The sequence below is a fragment of the Sinocyclocheilus grahami genome, unplaced genomic scaffold, assembly GCF_001515645.1.
Source record: "Sinocyclocheilus grahami isolate Dianchi unplaced genomic scaffold, SAMN03320097.WGS_v1.1 scaffold219.1, whole genome shotgun sequence".
Lineage (NCBI taxonomy): Eukaryota > Metazoa > Chordata > Actinopteri > Cypriniformes > Cyprinidae > Sinocyclocheilus > Sinocyclocheilus grahami.
The window spans coordinates 323,538-342,941 of NW_015505398.1; the positions used below are offsets into that span (position 1 = coordinate 323,538).

At 37.3% G+C, this 19,404-nt stretch overlaps 1 protein-coding gene across 1 annotated transcript in view; it reads left to right on the forward strand.

Moving 5' to 3' along the window:
• LOC107596423 (potassium voltage-gated channel subfamily KQT member 1-like) overlaps nt 1–18,593 on the forward strand; it is a 34,767-nt gene extending 16,174 nt beyond the window's left edge. Inside the window, exons 12-18 of the mRNA XM_016287158.1 lie at nt 1,710–1,763; nt 1,854–1,983; nt 13,115–13,190; nt 14,798–14,892; nt 15,145–15,191; nt 15,381–15,442; nt 18,378–18,593. Coding sequence (XP_016142644.1) covers nt 1,710–1,763; nt 1,854–1,983; nt 13,115–13,190; nt 14,798–14,892; nt 15,145–15,191; nt 15,381–15,442; nt 18,378–18,593 — 680 coding nt within the window. The remainder of the gene's footprint in view (nt 1–1,709; nt 1,764–1,853; nt 1,984–13,114; nt 13,191–14,797; nt 14,893–15,144; nt 15,192–15,380; nt 15,443–18,377) is intronic.
• The last annotated feature ends 811 nt before the right edge of the window (nt 18,594–19,404 follow it).

Here is a 19,404-nt window from a genome sequence, read left to right on the forward strand (position 1 = left end):
TGTAATTTTTATGGTAGGTTTATTTTAACAGATAGAGACAGAATACCGACCAAAAAATCCAGAAAAAACACATTATATAAAGGTTAGAGATTGATTTGCATTTCAGTGAGTGAAATAAGTATTTGATCCCCTACCAGCAAGAATTCTGGCTCCCACAGATTAGTTATGTGCCCATGTGGAACACAGATTAGTCCTGTCACTTTAAGAAGTTACTCCTAATGTCAGCTCATTAGGTGTATAAGACACCTGTCCACACAATCTGTATCTTCCATTCCAACCTCTCCCACCACCACGGGCAAGACCAAAGAGCTGTCAAAGGATGTCAGAGACAAGATTGTAGATCTGCACAAGGCTGGAATGGGCTACAAGAGAATGGGCTACAAGACCATCAGCAAGAAGCATGGTGAGAAGGAGACAACTGTTGGTGTGATTATTTGGAAATGGAAGAAATAGAGACAACTGTTGGTGTGATTATTTGGAAATGGAAGAAATGCAAAACAATTATCTATCGGGCTTGGTCTGGAGCTCTGTGCAAGATCTCGCCTCATGGGCTAAGGATGATCATGAGAAAGGTGAGGGATCAGCCCCGAACTACACGGGAGGAGCTTCTTAATGATCTTAAGGCAGTTGGGATCACAGTCACCAAGCAAAACATTGGTAACACACTACGCCGCAATGGACTGAAATCCTGCAGCGCCCGCAAGGTCCCACTGCTCAAGTAGGCACATGTACAGGCTAACATCTAAATGATTCAGAGAAGGCTTGGGAGAAAGTGCTGTGGTCAAATGAGACCAAAATTTAGCTCTTTGGCGTTAACTCGACTCGCTGTGTTTGGAGGGAGAGAAATGCTAACTACGACCCAGAGAACACCATCCCTACTGTCAAGCACGGAAGTGGAAACATTATGCTTTGGGGCTGTTTTTCTGCTAAGGGTACAGGACAACTTCACCGCATTGAGGGGCAAATGGACAGGGCCATGTACTGTAAAATCTTGGACAAGAACCTCCTTCCCCCCGCCATAACACTGAAGATGGGTCATGGATGGGTCTTCCAGCATGACAATGACCCAAAACATACCGCCAAGGCAACAAAGGAGTGGCTCAAGAAGAAGCACATTAAGGTCATGGAGTGGCCTAGCCAGTTTCCAGACCTCAATCCTATAGAAAATCTGTGGAGGGAGCTGAAACTTCAAGTTGCCAAACGACAGCCAAGAAACCTTAAGGATTTAGAGAGGATCTGTAAAGAGGAGTGGATCAAAATCCCTCCTGAGATGTGTGCAAACCTGGTGACCAACTACAAAAAACATCTTGCCTCTGTGTTTGCCAACAAGGGTTTCTGCACCAAGTACTAAGTCATGTTTTGCTTGGGGATCAAATATTTATTTCACTCACTGAAATGCAAATCAATTTCTAACCTTTATATAATGTGTTTTTTTCTGGATTTTTTGGGTTGGTATTCTGTCTCTATCCATTAAAATAAACCTACCATAAAAATTACATACCCTTCATTTCTTTGTAAGTGGGCAAACTTACAAAATCAGCAGGGGATCAAATAAATATATTCCCTACTGTAATACTGACTCTTTAATTGAACCACATGCCATTTTTGTATGTAAACCTTCATATCCATCACAATATAAAATAAATACACATCATTCGATTTGAAATGTGCCATTTTGAAAGCATTGAGCTTGATCTCTCTCCTCACAGAGCGGGTGCCATCCTGGAACTCTCTATCCTCTTTCCAGTTCTCTACACCACCAGGTGGGTAACAAAACTTTGTTGGCTTGTTGAAATTGGAAAATGTAAAGACGTCTCAGTCTGAAATGATGTGTGTGTTTTGTGTGTCTTTAGGGAGAAAGCCTGGGATTTTGGAAGTGCAGCCTCGGCCCACGCTCCAGAGGAGCAGCAGCAGCATCGCAGATGATATGGAAACCGAGCCGGAGCGAGAGATTTCACTCGTTCCAGTCACGCATGTGTCTCAGTGAGTAAGAACGTACCATTTTTAGCATAATTTAAGTTCTCTCCCTCTCTTTTCTCTCTCTCTCTCCCTCCCTCGCTCTCTTTCTTCTCCTGCTCGGTGTGGGTGCGAGTGTTTATTTGTTTATGTCCAGCAGAGCAGGGTGGGGATTCAAAAAGACCAGAACCATAATGTCTCTTCTCCTCTCTGCTCATCTTACTCAATCACTTTTCCTCTTTGCTCCTGTCTGCTCCTCTCCTCTCCCTTAGGACATTTGTCCTGCTCCTAGCTTTGACCCAGGCTGTTAACTCGAGAGGTGGGAGAGGCACAAAAGCCTCCTCGTGCCTGCAGCTGAAACAGTTCGGCTGCATTGGGGGTGGGGAAAGAACAATGCCACAGAAACATCTCTCTGACCGCCGCGCTCCTAAAACACACACTGGATGATATCGGCACTACCTACACACTCTTACTACTAAATATTAAACTTTAGGATTGGTTGTGGCACAGTAAGGTGTGGTAAATAATGAATTTGTCATTTGAAGACTCTTAAAGTGTTTTGAATAAAGAAAGTAGTCATAGAGGTTATTTCATATCGAATACAAAGGTGTCTTTCGCAGCTGCCTGGATCAAAGAAAATAAACTCCTGTCCAGAGCGACACAGGTATAAAGATGAAATCAAAGCAAACGCAGGTGGGTCTGAAAGTGCCCATTTGTACTCGCACGTATCTGCTGTTGCAGTCTTGTAGGGCTGTGGTGTGAGGTTTACCAAAGGAGACCCGAGCTGAAAAGATTGATTTATTCTCAGTAAACAGAGAAGGACTTCTAGTGGCGGAGGCCAAGCCAGGCCGTCTATACTGGTGCAGAGACAAAGAGCCATTGTCTGTGGCTCTACACACGCCAACAATAGCCTGATTGACAAGCGGCCCTAGTCGTAATGGGCTTCTAGGCTATAAAGAGCGCAACAGTGACTTTTGTTAGAAACACTCTTGTCTTCCAGAGCAATAATCTTCATACTGGTAATTTCACAGACATTTTATATGTGAGTGCATTATATATATATTTTCCTATGAGCTGAACATACTACTAAGCTATTTATTTCTGAGTATCACCATGTTCATGATGGTATTTTTGATTCAACAGTTAAATATATGAAATATTTCCCACACACAGATTCAGGTTTGCCAGTTAGAACCGAGTATAGTGTGTGTGATGAGAGTATGCCTGTGTGATTTGGAGTGTGAGGCGTGCTGAATGGGACAAAAACATTGGCTCACTAATGCCTCTTCAGCGCGGCTTGCCAGCACAAGTTTCTTTATCTTGCCTGTCACGGCCCCTTTTCTTCCCCCCTTAACAGTAATTGTGTTTCGTTACAGTGTGTTAGAGCTAACGAGGGACATGGAGCGAGAGTCAGCCAAGCAGTGAAAGACAGACAGAGAGAGAGGGAGAGTTGCTCAGCAAGAAAGAACACATCCCAGATGATTTTCTCATTTGCTGTCAGACCAAAAGCCCAGCAAGACTCTCTGTAGAAGTTTGTAGCAGAACACTGCGCATGGTGAACTTGACAACTAATCGGACAAATTCCTGCAAGCAGTGGTTGCCAGCAGCAGTGTTTTGTTTTTTTTTTACAAAAATTGGACATTATGGATAGCTGATGCAAACATTCTGTCATCATTTACTCACTCTCTTATTGATCTAAACCTGACCTGTCTCCTGACAGACGAATCCATGATCATATTAAAGAAATAGCTGAAAACTCATTGCACCTAACTGCATCCTGCTGACTTAAAAAAAAATAATAATTATTATTATTATTATTATTATTCACTTTCTGTTCACTATTTCTTATATCCTAAGCTTACTGTTCTGGACAGTGTTTGAAACTTGTATTGCTAGCATTAGTTATTGCCTAATGAATCATTTGTAGGCTGATTTGGATAAAAGTGTCTTCTAAATGAATAAATGTAAATGTAAGAATATATTTCGAAAACAATTCTCTGTGTTATATTATATATATGAAGGTCAGTGTGGTCAATGTGTTGTTTTGGATCCCACTGACTTTTAGTGTATGAGGAAAAAAACTGTTTAAATATTATTTAAAATATCTTCTATTATGTTCTGCACAAATCATACAGGTTTGGAATTATGCGAAGGACAGTAAATGATGACAGAATTTCTGGTTTTGCATCAACTTTTATCAACTTTGTAAAATTCAAAAAAATTCACAATACATTTGCCTCCTTAACAATACATTTGTTGTCTCTGAGCACCAATATTTCCGTTTCACTTTGTATATATAATATGTGCCATATCAGGTTTCTTTTAGACGGCCCGGCAAAGTTAGTGACTTTTGTTAGCTGGCAACACGATATGACAAAAGGCTCGGAAGCCCCTGGTGATGTATAAGGACTTGCGTTGAAATGAATGCTGTCAGTTTCTTTGCTGCTGTAATGTTTAGGATCATATGAGGCCACAAGTTTGGGACATAAGCCATTTAGTCATGGTGTATAGCAGCGGAGGACTCAATGTCAAAGTGAATGCTGCTTCGCTGTGTGTCACTCCTCATAAGGACATTTAATACGCTCCGTATTCGCCTGGCGCTTTGATGCTCAGGATGAAAGAGCTCTTTGCTTGGCTGAAGTGTGTGTGTGAGCATCTTGCTCCCGCACGTCTTTGTGCGCACATATGTGTGTGTGTGTGTGTGTGTGTGATGGCTTCTGGCCAGAGGCCCAGACTCCGCCCCGGGCCTTTACCCCAGCGTACAACGTCCAGCCTCTGGTCAGCTATTATCAGTCATTACTGCCTCAGTGGCCCTTATCTCAGCTGACCACTTATTAAAATGTCATTGAAGTATTTGAGCTTGAGGGGGAAGACGGAGCTGATATTTGGGATAATGTCCTGTACCGCGCAGCAGAGCCCTCTAAACCTTGTGATTCTCAGACCGCGGCTAACCGAAGCACTCTTCCCCTCCTCTTCCACAGAGCTATTCTTAGACACAGGGCCCCCATGAGCCTTTTAGTGCCATAGTGCCACGATCCTGCAGCCTGTAGCGCAACACCGCCACACAAAGGTCTTCATCCTTTGACTCGCTGAGACGAGTCACAAGAGTGCGCATGGCCTCTGTGGGGGACATTGTGGTAATTGACATGTGTTTGTGATTCATCATATGACGTAACAAAACATTAGGGAGGGTTTGAGTATGCGGGTCACTCCTTTGGGATGATTGAGTTGTAAGTTATATCTAAACTTACAATTGCTGGGGCAAAATTTCAAACTACTATAAATTCTTTGATTGGCTGCTTTTTAAAATCAAAAAAGTAAAAATCAGTATATATACTCACACGTACCAATCAAAAGTTTAAGTTTGAAAACAAGTCTCTTATGCTCACCAGGGCTGCATTTATTTGATTGGAAATACAGTAAAACAGTAATATGAACTATTATTAACATTTAAAATAACTGTTTTCTATTTTAATATATTTTAAAATATGATTTATTTCTGTGATGGTAAAGCTGAATCTTCTGCAGTCTTTCATCCAGTCTTCAGTGTCACATGATCTTTCAGAAATCATTCTAATATGCTGGTTTGCTGTTCGAGATACATTTCTTATTATTATCAATGTTGAAAGTGGTTGTTCTGAGTAATATTTTTTGTGAAAATAATAATGCATTTATTTCAAGATTCTTTAATGAATAGAAAGTTGGGTCACACTTTATTTTAAGGTCCAATTCTCACTATTAACAAACCATTAACTACAAATTTTGCCTTAATAAACTCCTAATTTGCTGCTTATTAATAGGTAGTAAGTTAGTTGTTAAGTTTAGGTATAGTTTAGGGATGTAGCATATGGTCATGCAGAATATGTGCTTTAAGTACTAATAAACAGCCAATATGTTAATAATAGGCATCCTAATAGGCAACTAGTTAATAGTGAGAATCGGTCCCTAAACTAAAGCGTTAAGATGAAAAGAACAGCATTTATTTTGTAACAATGTAAAATCTTTACTGTCACTTTTAAATCAATTTAATGGATCCTTGCTGAATAAAAGTAATTTCTTTAATAAGTGGATAAAAGCTTTTGCCAAAAATGTAAATCAAGTAAAATTTACAACTCTGAAAACTCTAAATGATTATGAAAACCAACATATGAAAATAGATACAGTAGGTAGTGAAAATGTATCTTCATAAATCTTTCTATGTAAATAAACTATTTATGTGCTGGACATAAATTTACCCTTATCCTTCTGTAATTTTGCATGCTCTCATTTAGTCGCACATCTGTCTGATTGAGTTTGTCTTTTGCAGTGCCACTGAGGCCGTGTTGGTGTGAAAGAGAGTGTTTGTGTGTGTGCGTGTGTGTGTGTGTGTACATGGATGCTTTCCAGTGATAAGATTAGAGAGAAGCCCGGTGATTGTTTTGTTTCCTGTTTATCTGCATTTGATTACACGCAGATTAGCAGAGGAAGGTCAAATAACAGGCTCATTTTCCTACCTTAAACATACAAACAGTCAAAATGAAATGCCACTGAATTTCTATCACCTTTGCAGATTCAGTTATTTTTATCCAGTTTATATACTGTAAGCCATAATTTAGTCAGTAATATGTCCTCATCTCTTAAGCTTCTCCTTCCTCTCTGAATTCTTGCTCTCCATCCCCAAACATTTAGCACTAATAATCAATGCAAAAGATGTTGCACATGTTGCCCTAAGGAGCGGTCGCTGACCTTGGATCAGGTGTTCTCTCATCTACCCTCCACTAATGAGGGTTAGATGCACAGCCATTAACTACAAATTTTGCCTTAATAAACTCCTAATTTGCTGCTTATTAATAGGTAGTAAGTTAGTTGTTAAGTTTAGGTATAGTTTAGGGATGTAGCATATGGTCATGCAGAATATGTGCTTTAAGTACTAATAAACAGCCAATATGTTAATAATAGGCATCCTAATAGGCAACTAGTTAATAGTGAGAATCGGTCCCTAAACTAAAGCGTTAAGATGAAAAGAACAGCATTTATTTTGTAACAATGTAAAATCTTTACTGTCACTTTTAAATCAATTTAATGGATCCTTGCTGAATAAAAGTAATTTCTTTAATAAGTGGATAAAAGCTTTTGCCAAAAATGTAAATCAAGTAAAATTTACAACTCTGAAAACTCTAAATGATTATGAAAACCAACATATGAAAATAGATACAGTAGGTAGTGAAAATGTATCTTCATAAATCTTTCTATGTAAATAAACTATTTATGTGCTGGACATAAATTTACCCTTATCCTTCTGTAATTTTGCATGCTCTCATTTAGTCGCACATCTGTCTGATTGAGTTTGTCTTTTGCAGTGCCACTGAGGCCGTGTTGGTGTGAAAGAGAGTGTTTGTGTGTGTGCGTGTGTGTGTGTGTGTGTGTGTGTGTACATGGATGCTTTCCAGTGATAAGATTAGAGAGAAGCCCGGTGATTGTTATGTTTCCTGTTTATCTGCATTTGATTACACGCAGATTAGCAGAGGAAGGTCAAATAACAGGCTCATTTTCCTACCTTAAACATACAAACAGTCAAAATGAAATGCCACTGAATTTCTATCACCTTTGCAGATTCAGTTATTTTTATCCAGTTTATATACTGTAAGCCATAATTTAGTCAGTAATATGTCCTCATCTCTTAAGCTTCTCCTTCCTCTCTGAATTCTTGCTCTCCATCCCCAAACATTTAGCACTAATAATCAATGCAAAAGATGTTGCACATGTTGCCCTAAGGAGCGGTCGCTGACCTTGGATCAGGTGTTCTCTCATCTACCCTCCACTAATGAGGGTTAGATGCACAGAAGGGTGTATGTCATTATCTAGCACTGCTTGGCCAAGCTGAGATCACCTCCTCAGACCAAATGTTGCTGAACACGCCCCATTAGAGTTAATTGGACATGGATGCTTTCCAGTGATAAGATTAGAGAGAAGCCCGGTGATTGTTTTGTTTCCTGTTTATCTGCATTTGATTACACGCAGATTAGCAGAGGAAGGTCAAATAACAGGCTCATTTTCCTACCTTAAACATACAAACAGTCAAAATGAAATGCCACTGAATTTCTATCACCTTTGCAGATTCAGTTATTTTTATCCAGTTTATATACTGTAAGCCATAATTTAGTCAGTAATATGTCCTCATCTCTTAAGCTTCTCCTTCCTCTCTGAATTCTTGCTCTCCATCCCCAAACATTTAGCACTAATAATCAATGCAAAAGATGTTGCACATGTTGCCCTAAGGAGCGGTCGCTGACCTTGGATCAGGTGTTCTCTCATCTACCCTCCACTAATGAGGGTTAGATGCACAGAAGGGTGTATGTCATTATCTAGCACTGCTTGGCCAAGCTGAGATCACCTCCTCAGACCAAATGTTGCTGAACACGCCCCATTAGAGTTAATTGGAGGTGGGGAGTTTAAGCCTTTGGCCTGATGTGCTGATGGTACTAATGACGTGTTTATTTCCTGTCCCATGACGCAATTCTTTGATCTTTATTTGGTGCAATCATGACAGCCTTTGTCACAAGTACGACTTCACTTGCAATTTACATGTACAAGCACGCAAACTCGGATCTTCAGCCTATAAAATTGGCTTGTATTTTAACAATTAAAACTGCACAAAATGGGTTGATTTTTAATTCATAATGGATTTCATTTTTAATCTGTACATGTAACATAAACCAATGCCTTAAAGTTCTTACAATCTCACAACTCCTATGTTTTTCTTTGAATTATATATATATAGAGAGACTTTATATCTCACAACTATGACTTTTCTTTTTAGAATTGCAACTTAAAAACTAGCAGTTGCAAGTTTACATCTTTTTTTCTCAGAATTACACATTCATATCTTGCAATTCTGAGTGTATTTCTCACAGTTCAGACTTTAAGTGTCAAAATTGCAAGAAAAAAGTTGTGAGTTGTTAGATATAAACTTTTATGCTTTTTTGCATTTAAAAGCAGTAGGAACATACATACACACACACACACACACATATATATATATATATATATATTATGAATACCTTTAAAATGCATTATACATAAAGGCTTAAAAATAATGCATACAGGTTTGGAGCAACATGAACAACTGATGACAGAATTTAATTTATTTTAGTGAACTATCCCTTTGATGTTTTTCCTCGCAGCAAGCGTTGATTTTGTCTTGCTTGCTGTGGGATTATTGTTTTGTAATAATCACAATGTTAGTACATTAAGGTACACAATGCAGCATGAATGCTGTCTAGACAAACTTCCTTGTGTGTTCCAGTGATATGTGGCCCTCCAGTGCATATGCAGTTTCTTTCACATCTGGCTGCTATTGTTTAGCAGGCTCAAAAAAAAAAAGATTGGGAACTGAAGAGAGATTTGCAGTCTGCCTTTGGAAGAAAGAAGACCTCATATGATTGCCTCCTTTTCTCTTTCTCTCCTTATCTGTCTATCTCTCTCCATCTTTTTCTTTCTTTCTTTCTCTCTCTGTCCCAGTGGGAGTCTTTCTCCCTTTGCGTACGTTTCCACCAGTGTTCGCCATTAGCCAGGCTTTGTGCCAGCACTAGAGGCAGATGGTGACCCTGCTGAGGTCATGAGACCAGCGTTGCTATGCTGGTAACCATGACTGGAGAGAGGAAGTGGCACTGCCTCAGGGACAGCTGGGGTGGTTCCCATGTTCTATCTCTTGTGTCCCCCACCTCTCTATCTCTCTCTCTCTCTCTCTCTCTCTGTCGTCTTTGCATGCTCCATTGGAATGACAAACACCCAGGGAGGTATGATTCCTGAACTCTGTGCAGATCGCTGGCAGATTCCAACCTGAGCTTATCAATTTAGCTTCTGTAGTTTCAAATAACGTTCCACCTAAACATGATCTTCCTACCATATTGATCTCTGAGATGTATGTCACACTGATCATTATACCATAAACATGTATTGCTCAAGAGTCATTCAGTGCTTGACATGATGTAAACCTTTTAAGTAAATGCTGTTCTTTTGAGCTTTCTATTCATTCATGTTTCTTGAGCTGCAAATCAGCACATTAGAATGATTTATGAAGGTGAAACCAAAGCTTTGCAATCACAGAAATACATTTTAAAATGATTTTATTATATTATATGTGACCCTGGACCACAAAACCAGCCATAAGTATCATGGGTATATTTGTAGCAATGGCCAAAAATACATTGTATGGGTCAAAATTGTCGATTTTTCTTTTATGCCAAAAATCATTAGGATATTAAGTAAAGATCATGTTCCATGAAGATTTTTTGTAAATTTCCTACTGTAAATATATCAAAACTTAATTTTTGATTAGTAATATGCATTGCTAAGAACTTCATTTGGACCACTTTAAAGGCGATTTTTTTTTCAATATTTTGACTTTTTTGCACCCTCAGATTCCAGATATTCAAATAGTTGTATCTCGGCCAAATATTGTCCCATCATAACAAATCATACATCAATGGAAAGCTTATTTATTCAGTTTTTAGATGATGTATAAATCTCAATTTCAAAATATTGACCCTTATGACTGGTTTTGTGGTCTAGGGTCACATGTTATATTATGTATCGTATCGTATCATATCATAAAAGAGTTATAAATTGTACTAATATTTCACAATGTTACTGTATTTTGCTGCACTTTTCATCGATAAACAGCATACTAACTAACCATTGAACAGTAGTATATTTATAAAAGTTTCCACATACCTGACTGAATATTTCTCATGGTGTAAAGACCTTTCATGGTTGTTATATTTAAATGCAGTATTTTAATATTTATATAGAAAATAGTTCAAATTCGACAAATATATGTTGTGCCAATACTAATTTCTCTACAAAATTTATATTTTAATTATATTTATGTATTTTTAAGATAGATAAGTTGGACTGGAGAGTGAAGAAAAAGCGGTAAACAAGTGAAGAGTCAATAATATACATTTGTTAAATATAAACTGTTGCTTACAGCATAATTCCAAGCTTCAATTTTTTTATACTAGTTTTGATTATTTTATCATAATTATAATGTGTAGCTGTTTCCAAGCATAAATATGCATGGAAATATACCATAAACTAAGTTATACTAAGTATGCAAAATAGTATCAGTTTTTGTTATCTGAAGTTTTCCATTACCTCTTTTCCTCCCCTTTTAATGATAACTTAACAGGCATTGCATTGCAGTGGGTATGATAATGCTCAAAGCTATGAAGGCTTGCTATTTAACCACTGGCAATATAACCCAGAGGGATGCTGCTTGAAGTCTAGAGTATGGCACCAAAGAGCAGTTAATTGGCAGTTGCCTGGAGCACGGCATATGTCTTATCCCTCATTTCCCTGTAGCCCGCAGCCAAGGAGAAACCAGAAACTGTCAGCCAGCCATGTCCATTAAGTCAATGAGGCTTCATAGCCTGCAGCCAGTCTACTGCTAATGCATTTTAAAGAAACTTGTGTGAGTGTGCTCCATCTTTTGTCAGAGTGACATGCAACAGACACGAGCCTTAGCATGCTAACATGATGCAGGCACGTATCGCATATAGCCGACATGCAAGAGAAAGTGTACCTCTCATACTACGGCTTTCTTTAAGAAAATGTCCCATTCCCCTGGATAACCTTGGGTCTCCTGGGAGTCAGCGCCCTTCCCCCCACCAAATCTCAGTGCTGTGGTTTTTGGAACCTTTGAGAAGCAGAGAGAGCCTTGTATTTTCTCTTAGACACTGTGTCCTGGTCGTGACCCTTGTGCTCAATGGCCACTTGCAAAAGTCCTGACCACATAAACAGCATCTGGAGTGACTTTGGGCTGCACCTGAAGGGCCTGCTGGAGGCTGATAGGTTTATTTTGCAAATGGTATTGAAAATGTGAAAGGTCATTGATTGTGCTTAGTTAGTTAGGGGTGACATATACAACCATAATGTCAGATGCCACATTTATGACCATAGATAAAACATCTACATCAGAAATGCAGTTTTCATTTCCTAAAATTGTACAATTCTTCAATAATCTTAAGAATGAAAGGGAAATTAAAATTCTGTCATTAATTACTCACCCTAATGTCGTTCCAAACCCATAAGACCTTCGTTCATCATCAGAACACAAATTAAGATATTTTTGATGAAATCCGAGAGCTTTCTGACCCTGCAAAGACAGCAGCAGAACTACCATGTTCAAGGCCCAGAAAGGTAGAAAGGATATCGACAAAATAGCCCACATGAAAAAATACTATAGTAATTAATAGTAAATACTATAGTGTTTTTGAGCCATACTATAGTAAAGTGTATTATACTGTATATATTATAATGTTTACAACACTTTGTTAATGAATGCTACAGCATACTGTAGTATTAACTATAGTGAACTGATAAACTGTAATAAATAGTCCAGTATAATTTAGATTTTACTACAGTAAACTGTAGTGTATTGTAGTATAATATACCCTATAGTTGTAGAAATCTTAGCACAGAATTGGGTAAAGTAATGTGTTTATATTACTATAGTTGTTATATTACAGCAACTATATAGAATTACCACAACAAATTAATTCAAGTACTTTACTATGGCTCAATAGTATTTAATATAAATTACTATAGTATTTTTTCTTGTGGGAGTTCATGTGACATCACTGGTTCAACCTTAATTTTATGAAGCTATGAGAATACATTTTGTGTTCAAAGAAAACAAAAATAATGACTTTATTCAACAGTTTCTTCTCTTCTGTGTCAGTCTTCAACGTGTGTTCAGGGGAATAGATGCACAAAGGTTTTACGGGTTTGGAATGACATGAGTAATTAATGACAGAATTTTCATTTTTGAGGGAACTATCAAAAATTTATCCTACTGACTCACGTTCATGTCGTTCTAGACCTGTTTGACTTTGTTTCTTCTGTGGAGCTCAAAAGACAATATCTTGAAGAATGTTTTTGCCCATACAATGAAAGTCAGTGGGGTCCAAAACATCATTGGCTTTCATTGTGAGGGAAAAAGCAGCCATTTTTCAAATGATCTTTGTGTTGCACAGTTGAAAAAGAAAGTCATACATGTTTAAAATGACATGAGAGTGAGTAAACAATAGCACAGTTTTCAATTTGAGTGAACTATCCCTTTAAAATGGGCTTTAAGTATCTTTCTCCATACTAATCATGACACATAAACACACAGGTTGCGGGATTCCCACCGAGCTGCCATCCGTGTGATCCAGCGAATGTTCTACTTTGTGGCCAAAAAGAAGTTCCAGGTAAGATTCTCTTTTTTCAGTTTGCAAACACAACCAAAATCTAATCAAATTAGCATGATGTTACAGAGTTAGCATGGCATTAGAGTGATAATATGAGCAGAAATGCAGATTCATTTCTCTTGATTGTAGTGTAGGAGCTATTATGTGATTTTATGGTATATTTGACGATAAAGAAACATCAGTGGCTTTTAAATTCACGTTTCCAGTAAGTAACATTCCTTAATGAATTTCAGTGTAAGCAGAGAATAAGGTGTCTTTTGAAACGTAGAGAAGGGAAGATCTTGAGTTGAGACTCATTCAGTAACAGCAGATGCTCTGCCTGAGTCCTTAAAAATACATGCTAATGTCAGAGGATTACATTAATAGCTGTCCTACACACTTTCTTCTCCTTTGTGCGATTGTGTGACACTTGATATTCGTTACTGCACTTTGTTTGTCCTTTCTCTTTGCCCTCCCATCCTCTCGCCATCCTTTCATTTCAATCCCCTTATTTTCTCCCCTCCTCTCACACACTCTTGCGACACAGAACACACACTTTGGAGTGTTTGTCAGATGCTGCTGGCTAGATTTGCTGTGTCTGATGTCATGACAGTGTTTACCCTCCTTTGAATGGCTCTAGCTTCTCCTGAATTGTGTAATTTGTTCCGGAGGTGTGTGAACGTTTGGTTATTTCACTGACGTTAATCAAACTGAGCTTAAGTTCTGTTGCAAACGTGGAGCTTCACACATTTTCCCTGTGTTAGTCAGGAAGCTCAAATACATTTAAATAGCCATAAGCATCATCGCCTGTGCTCGATATGCTCTGAGAGCAGTGATTAAGCGTTTGATCGGGATGTACGTTTGGTGTCAGCAGATGAGAATCAGTTTCCTCAAATTTGACAATCAAAAGGAAATATTTCCCCTCTGGGCTGGTTTGATTTTGTAGGCTATGAAGTAAAAAGAGTTCACCCTTCTGATGATTTGATTCTTCGGACTTTATTCATCTAAAGTTTCATTTATATACAGGGCCAACCAGTATAGGGCCCTAGGCAAGACCATATCAAGATTTTATGTTTAAAATGTTGAAATGTATAATGGAAAAAATTTACTTTTCACTTTTCACTTGAATAGTCGTGCATTGTGACAGTTTAATTATGAAAAGGACAAATGCATTATCTCAATTAATATGAGGTCAAAGTGTAAGAATGTTACAATAATTATAAAAATCTTAAAATCATAAAAGCTTAATGCACTATAATAATAAATGAAAAATATATTTAAGTTAAATATAAACAGGTCCTATGCACATATTTCCTTTTATACAATAACGTTCAAAAGTTTGGGGTCACTAATTTTTGTTCTTTTATTCAGCAAGGGTGCATTCAATTGATCAAAAAAGTGACAGTAAAAACATCTATAAAGATTTCTGTTTCAAGTCAATGCTGAGCATACTATTCAACTATTCATTAAATAATACTGAAATGGAAAATGTCTGTGTGTATGTATGTGTATAGTCTTTTTCCAATAATGTTAAAAATGTACAGACCCAAAACCCTGGAATAGTATATTATTAAATATTACTATTTCATTATAATTAAAATATTATATCATTTTGGCTGTTTTTGCAGCAAGCACGTAAGCCATATGATGTGAGGGATGTCATTGAGCAGTATTCACAGGGTCATCTCAACGTCATGGTGCGCATCAAGGAGCTACAGAGAAGGTGGGATGAGGACTCACTTTATATCACTTAGTAGCAGTTAAGTGTGTGTTGAGAAAAGTGTTTACTTTATCATGGCTACACATGGATGGCATTTTATAGGTAGGATAGCTAAATGAATGACTGTTTCATGACCTTTGGGTAAATAAAGCTGAGAAGTTAAGAGTACATTCATCCCTGTCACTATTCCTCTCACATTTCATCTGCCATTTCTGTACATCAACATTTCCCATGCTGCACACTTGGCCCTGACAGACTGGATCAGTCCTTAGGGAAGCTGTCCCTCTTCCAGACAAGTTCAGGTAAAGCTAGGTCATTCATTACCCTCTCTCCTCTCTCGTTCCTCAACCCGACACATTGTTTTGCTACAGTTTGACCCCTTCGTTGTTCTTAATGTTGGTGTTTATTGTTGTCTTTTAGTCTTAGTGCACATTCGTGTTTATGCAGCGTTTTTATGATGTTTTTCTTTGCTCCATTTTTGTCTCTTTTAGAGCGCATGAAAGACAAAGGCATACACACTATTGGCTCCAGACTCAACAGGATGGAAGAGAAGGTAAGCGCTTGAATATTACTGGACATTTATAGCATTCATGTGTTGTAAAAACACAGGGGAAACTTTATAACTATTGAGGGTTCAAGTTTCTGAAATATCTTTTCAGTTAATACCACCCGCTTTTGAATTTTACTGCGCAATAAACTCAGAAACCAAGCATTTCCAAGAGGTTACTCATTAGTATAACAATACCAAGTTCCAGTTCTTTAGTTTATTAGCAAATGCACACAGCACAATTGGTTCAGCAAGGACTCTACTGATAAGGATCTGTAAGCTTCATTCATCAAGCCTTAACCTGGAGACAGAAGGAACCTCTCTCTTTCTCTGCCTTCAATCAAACATCACTTTTTGAAGACTTCTCAAACATTCTCACAGTGATGTGTGCTGATAAGGGTGTTAAGTGTGTGTGTGTGTGTGTGTGTGTGTAAAAGTGAGAGGTATGTTGGCCTCTCAGAATGACGGGGATTCAGGAGCTGTACAAACACTCACTCTGCTCCTGTTCATTTGCCACTCCAGCCATAAATCCTTTTACAAACAGCTCTCATCCCAGACACGAACTCGAAACAGCGTGCACACTTGTTCACATGATCTCTCTCTCACATACTCACTCTCTTTCTCCCTCTTTGTCTCTCGTAAATGTTTGAGTAAGAAGCAAATTGACTCATTTTCTGAAATGCCTGAAAAAAGCCTGTTCGACATGTTTTAAATTCTTTACTGAGAATGTTTAGAAAAGCATTGTAAGAGGAATTAGACCTTTTTTACGGGTTTCATAGCTGACATATCTTTAGGGAGAGATGACATCTTTTTTCAATTGTGCTGCCTTAAAAGTAGATGACTTTAGGATTGTTTGATCTCATTGGCCCGCTTTTGTAATGTTAGGCACATTTCTGTGGCAATACTAGTGACTGGTGCATTGAGTAGCCAAATTAAGTGTTTCCCAGCAGGACACGCCATCTTTAACTTTTTTTTTTTTTGTAAAGAACTTTGAAAATGTGTCATTAGTTGTAGAACAGGATACCCTGCCCCTTACAGTGTCATTATTCTTCCCATAATTCTGAGGTAAACAGGAAGCAGGCAGTGTCTGGCATAAACAGGAACAAATAGCCTTAACATTTATGCAAACACCCATCTGAAGTAACTCATTACTGCATTGCTGACACAGTCTTCTTCTTACACTCTGACTGAACTCTCTTCACATTTAGGGCATTTGCATGTTGGCAAACAGTCCCTTTTTAATATTATTTTTTTATTATTATTTAAACATATACACTACTGTTTAAAAATGTGGGGTTAACATTTTTGTAATGTTATAAAAACCTTTTTTTTTTAGAAAATTATGAAAAAATACAGTAATATAGGAGTAATATAGAAATATTACAATTTAAAATAATTTTCTATTTTAATATATTTTATAATGCAATTTATTCTTGACAACACTGAATTTTCAGCAGCCACTATTCAAGGAACAAGGAACTCAAGGAACATTTCTTATAATTATCAATATTGAAACCAGTACTGCTTAATATTATTGTGGAAACCATGACACGTTTTTTGTTTTTTCTCTGAATTCTTTCAGGATGATTAGAAAGCTTAAAACAAAAAAATACTTATTTGAACAGCATTATTTGAACAGAATTGTATTACTTGAACAGAAAAACAGCATTGAATTATAAATCTTTTGTTACATTATACATATCTTTATTGTCACTGAATAAAACTTAATTTTATTAAGTTTATAGTTTATATGGATTATTATTTAAAATACATTTAATCTGTTTATTCAGACTACTAAAATACTTTATATTGTTCTCCCAATTAAAGATATTTCCCCATCAAATTTTCAAGTTTATAATATTTAATAGAGAATAGTTCTATGGTTTAGGGGTGAAATAGTAAATGTGATCTTTTATAGTATTATGAAAACTTGTATGTGAGTGTAAATAAATGATGGCAGAATTTTCCTTTTAAGCTTCGACTCAAGATCTTGTTTTTCTCTGTGGTTAGCAGTGTGCATGTTTGCATTCGTGTCTATATGGGGAACGGCTGTATATGTTTATATGCTCGAATCTCCTGCCACACTCTGTATGGTGTGGTGTGTTTGTGCATGTGTGCATGTGTTTGTATGTGACTGTGGTGCCACTATCATTGTGTAAACTGTGGTTCAGCACGGAGACACTCGTCTGGTTATTTCTAATGGGGTGTAGACAGCACTGGCTCCACACGTCACTTAGCCTCAACCCAAGGGAAAGAACCTCAAGACATTTGGTTCCCCAACTGTAAAATGAAGAATAACAAGTATTTCTCTGACAGTTTTCTTCCTCTCAAACAAGAATCCCCACTGGTATTGATGTATGTTGTTTTTCATGCACATATATATAACAAACTGCTCTCAGACATTCTTTAAAAAAAAAAAAAATTTTTTTAAATTACAAATAAAACTAAGATTACCACTGTACAAAATACTATTTTCAGTCTTTGTACTTCAAAATATCACATTTAAATCAGTGTTACTTGTGGCTCTTTTTCATTGAATTTTTTCAGTGCATGTTTCAAAATAGTTTATGAAAATATCAGATGGTATCACCAAAATGGCCCTATATTTCAATTTAAATAAATAACTATAGTCCTGACTATAAATAGTTTCCACTCAATTCGCTTTTAACAAATTAGTGTGGCCTAATCTACTCATGTTTCGACTATTCATCATCACCTAATTGATCAAACTTTAATCCCATTTACAACATATAAAAGAATGGATTTATTGCCTTTTCTAGTCTCTCTATACAGATGGGATCTTTTATCAGTCGCTGGTGTTTTATATCTTGTATTGAGTTTGACTCTTGTTTATGACATTATTTACACAGACGCTGTGACGACGTTATTTTAGACACTGTTTTGAAAGATGTGCTGAGGCCACACACTCGTTTCCCCACAGATCACACACATGGACAGGACACTGAACAGCATTGCAGAATCTCTCAACCTCATGTTGGCAAGGGAGAGACCGGGAGATCTGGCCAGAGGGAAGGAACTGCGCAGCAGCTTCCACCGTCAATCAGCCACCTTCAGCCTTTCAGTGCCGAGCAGACAGGACAGCCTGACCAGCTCTGAGCAACTGTCCACACCAACTGTTATTCATGAGGACAGCTGAGACGCTACTGGGACAGTTTCAGATAGAATTAATATAAGAGATCAGGTTTGCTCAGGTTCAGCATCAGCTGGTTTTAAGATATCTTCTTGTCTGACTAATCCTGTTCATCTTTATATTTTTTCAGACAGTTGAATTTCTTTTGAAGCAACAAGACGTGTATACATATGTGACCCTGGAGCACAAAAGCAGTCTTAAGTCACTTGGGTATATTTTTAGCAATAGCCAAAAAAAACATTGTATGGGTCAAGATTATTGATTTTTTTTTAATGTCAAAAATCATTAGGATATTAAGTAAAGATCATGTTCCATGAAGATATGTTGTAAATGTCCTACTGTAAATATATCAAAACGTAATTTTTTATTAGTAATATGCATTGCTAAGAACTTCATTTGGACAACTTTAAAGGCAATTTACTCAGTATTTTGATTTTTTGCACCCTCAGATTCCAGATTTTCAAATAGTTGTATCTCAGCCAAATATTGTCCCATCATAACAAACCATACATCAATGGAAAGCGTATTTATCCAGCTTTCAGATAGATGATGTATAAATCTCAATTTAAAAAAAAATGACCCTTAAGACTGGTTTTGTGTTCCAGGGTCACATATTTTTAGAATACCATTGTTTAAGTATGATTTTGAGTTTTTGATATTGCTTATTCAGTTATTTTCTTATATAAAAAAGGCTTTTCCATACTTTTTGTGAGTGGTTTGACTACTTCTGCTCCATACTCTTAAAAATAAAGGTTCTAAAAGGGGGTTTTGCAATGATGCCATAGAAGAACTAGTGGGTTCCCAAAAGAACCTTTCA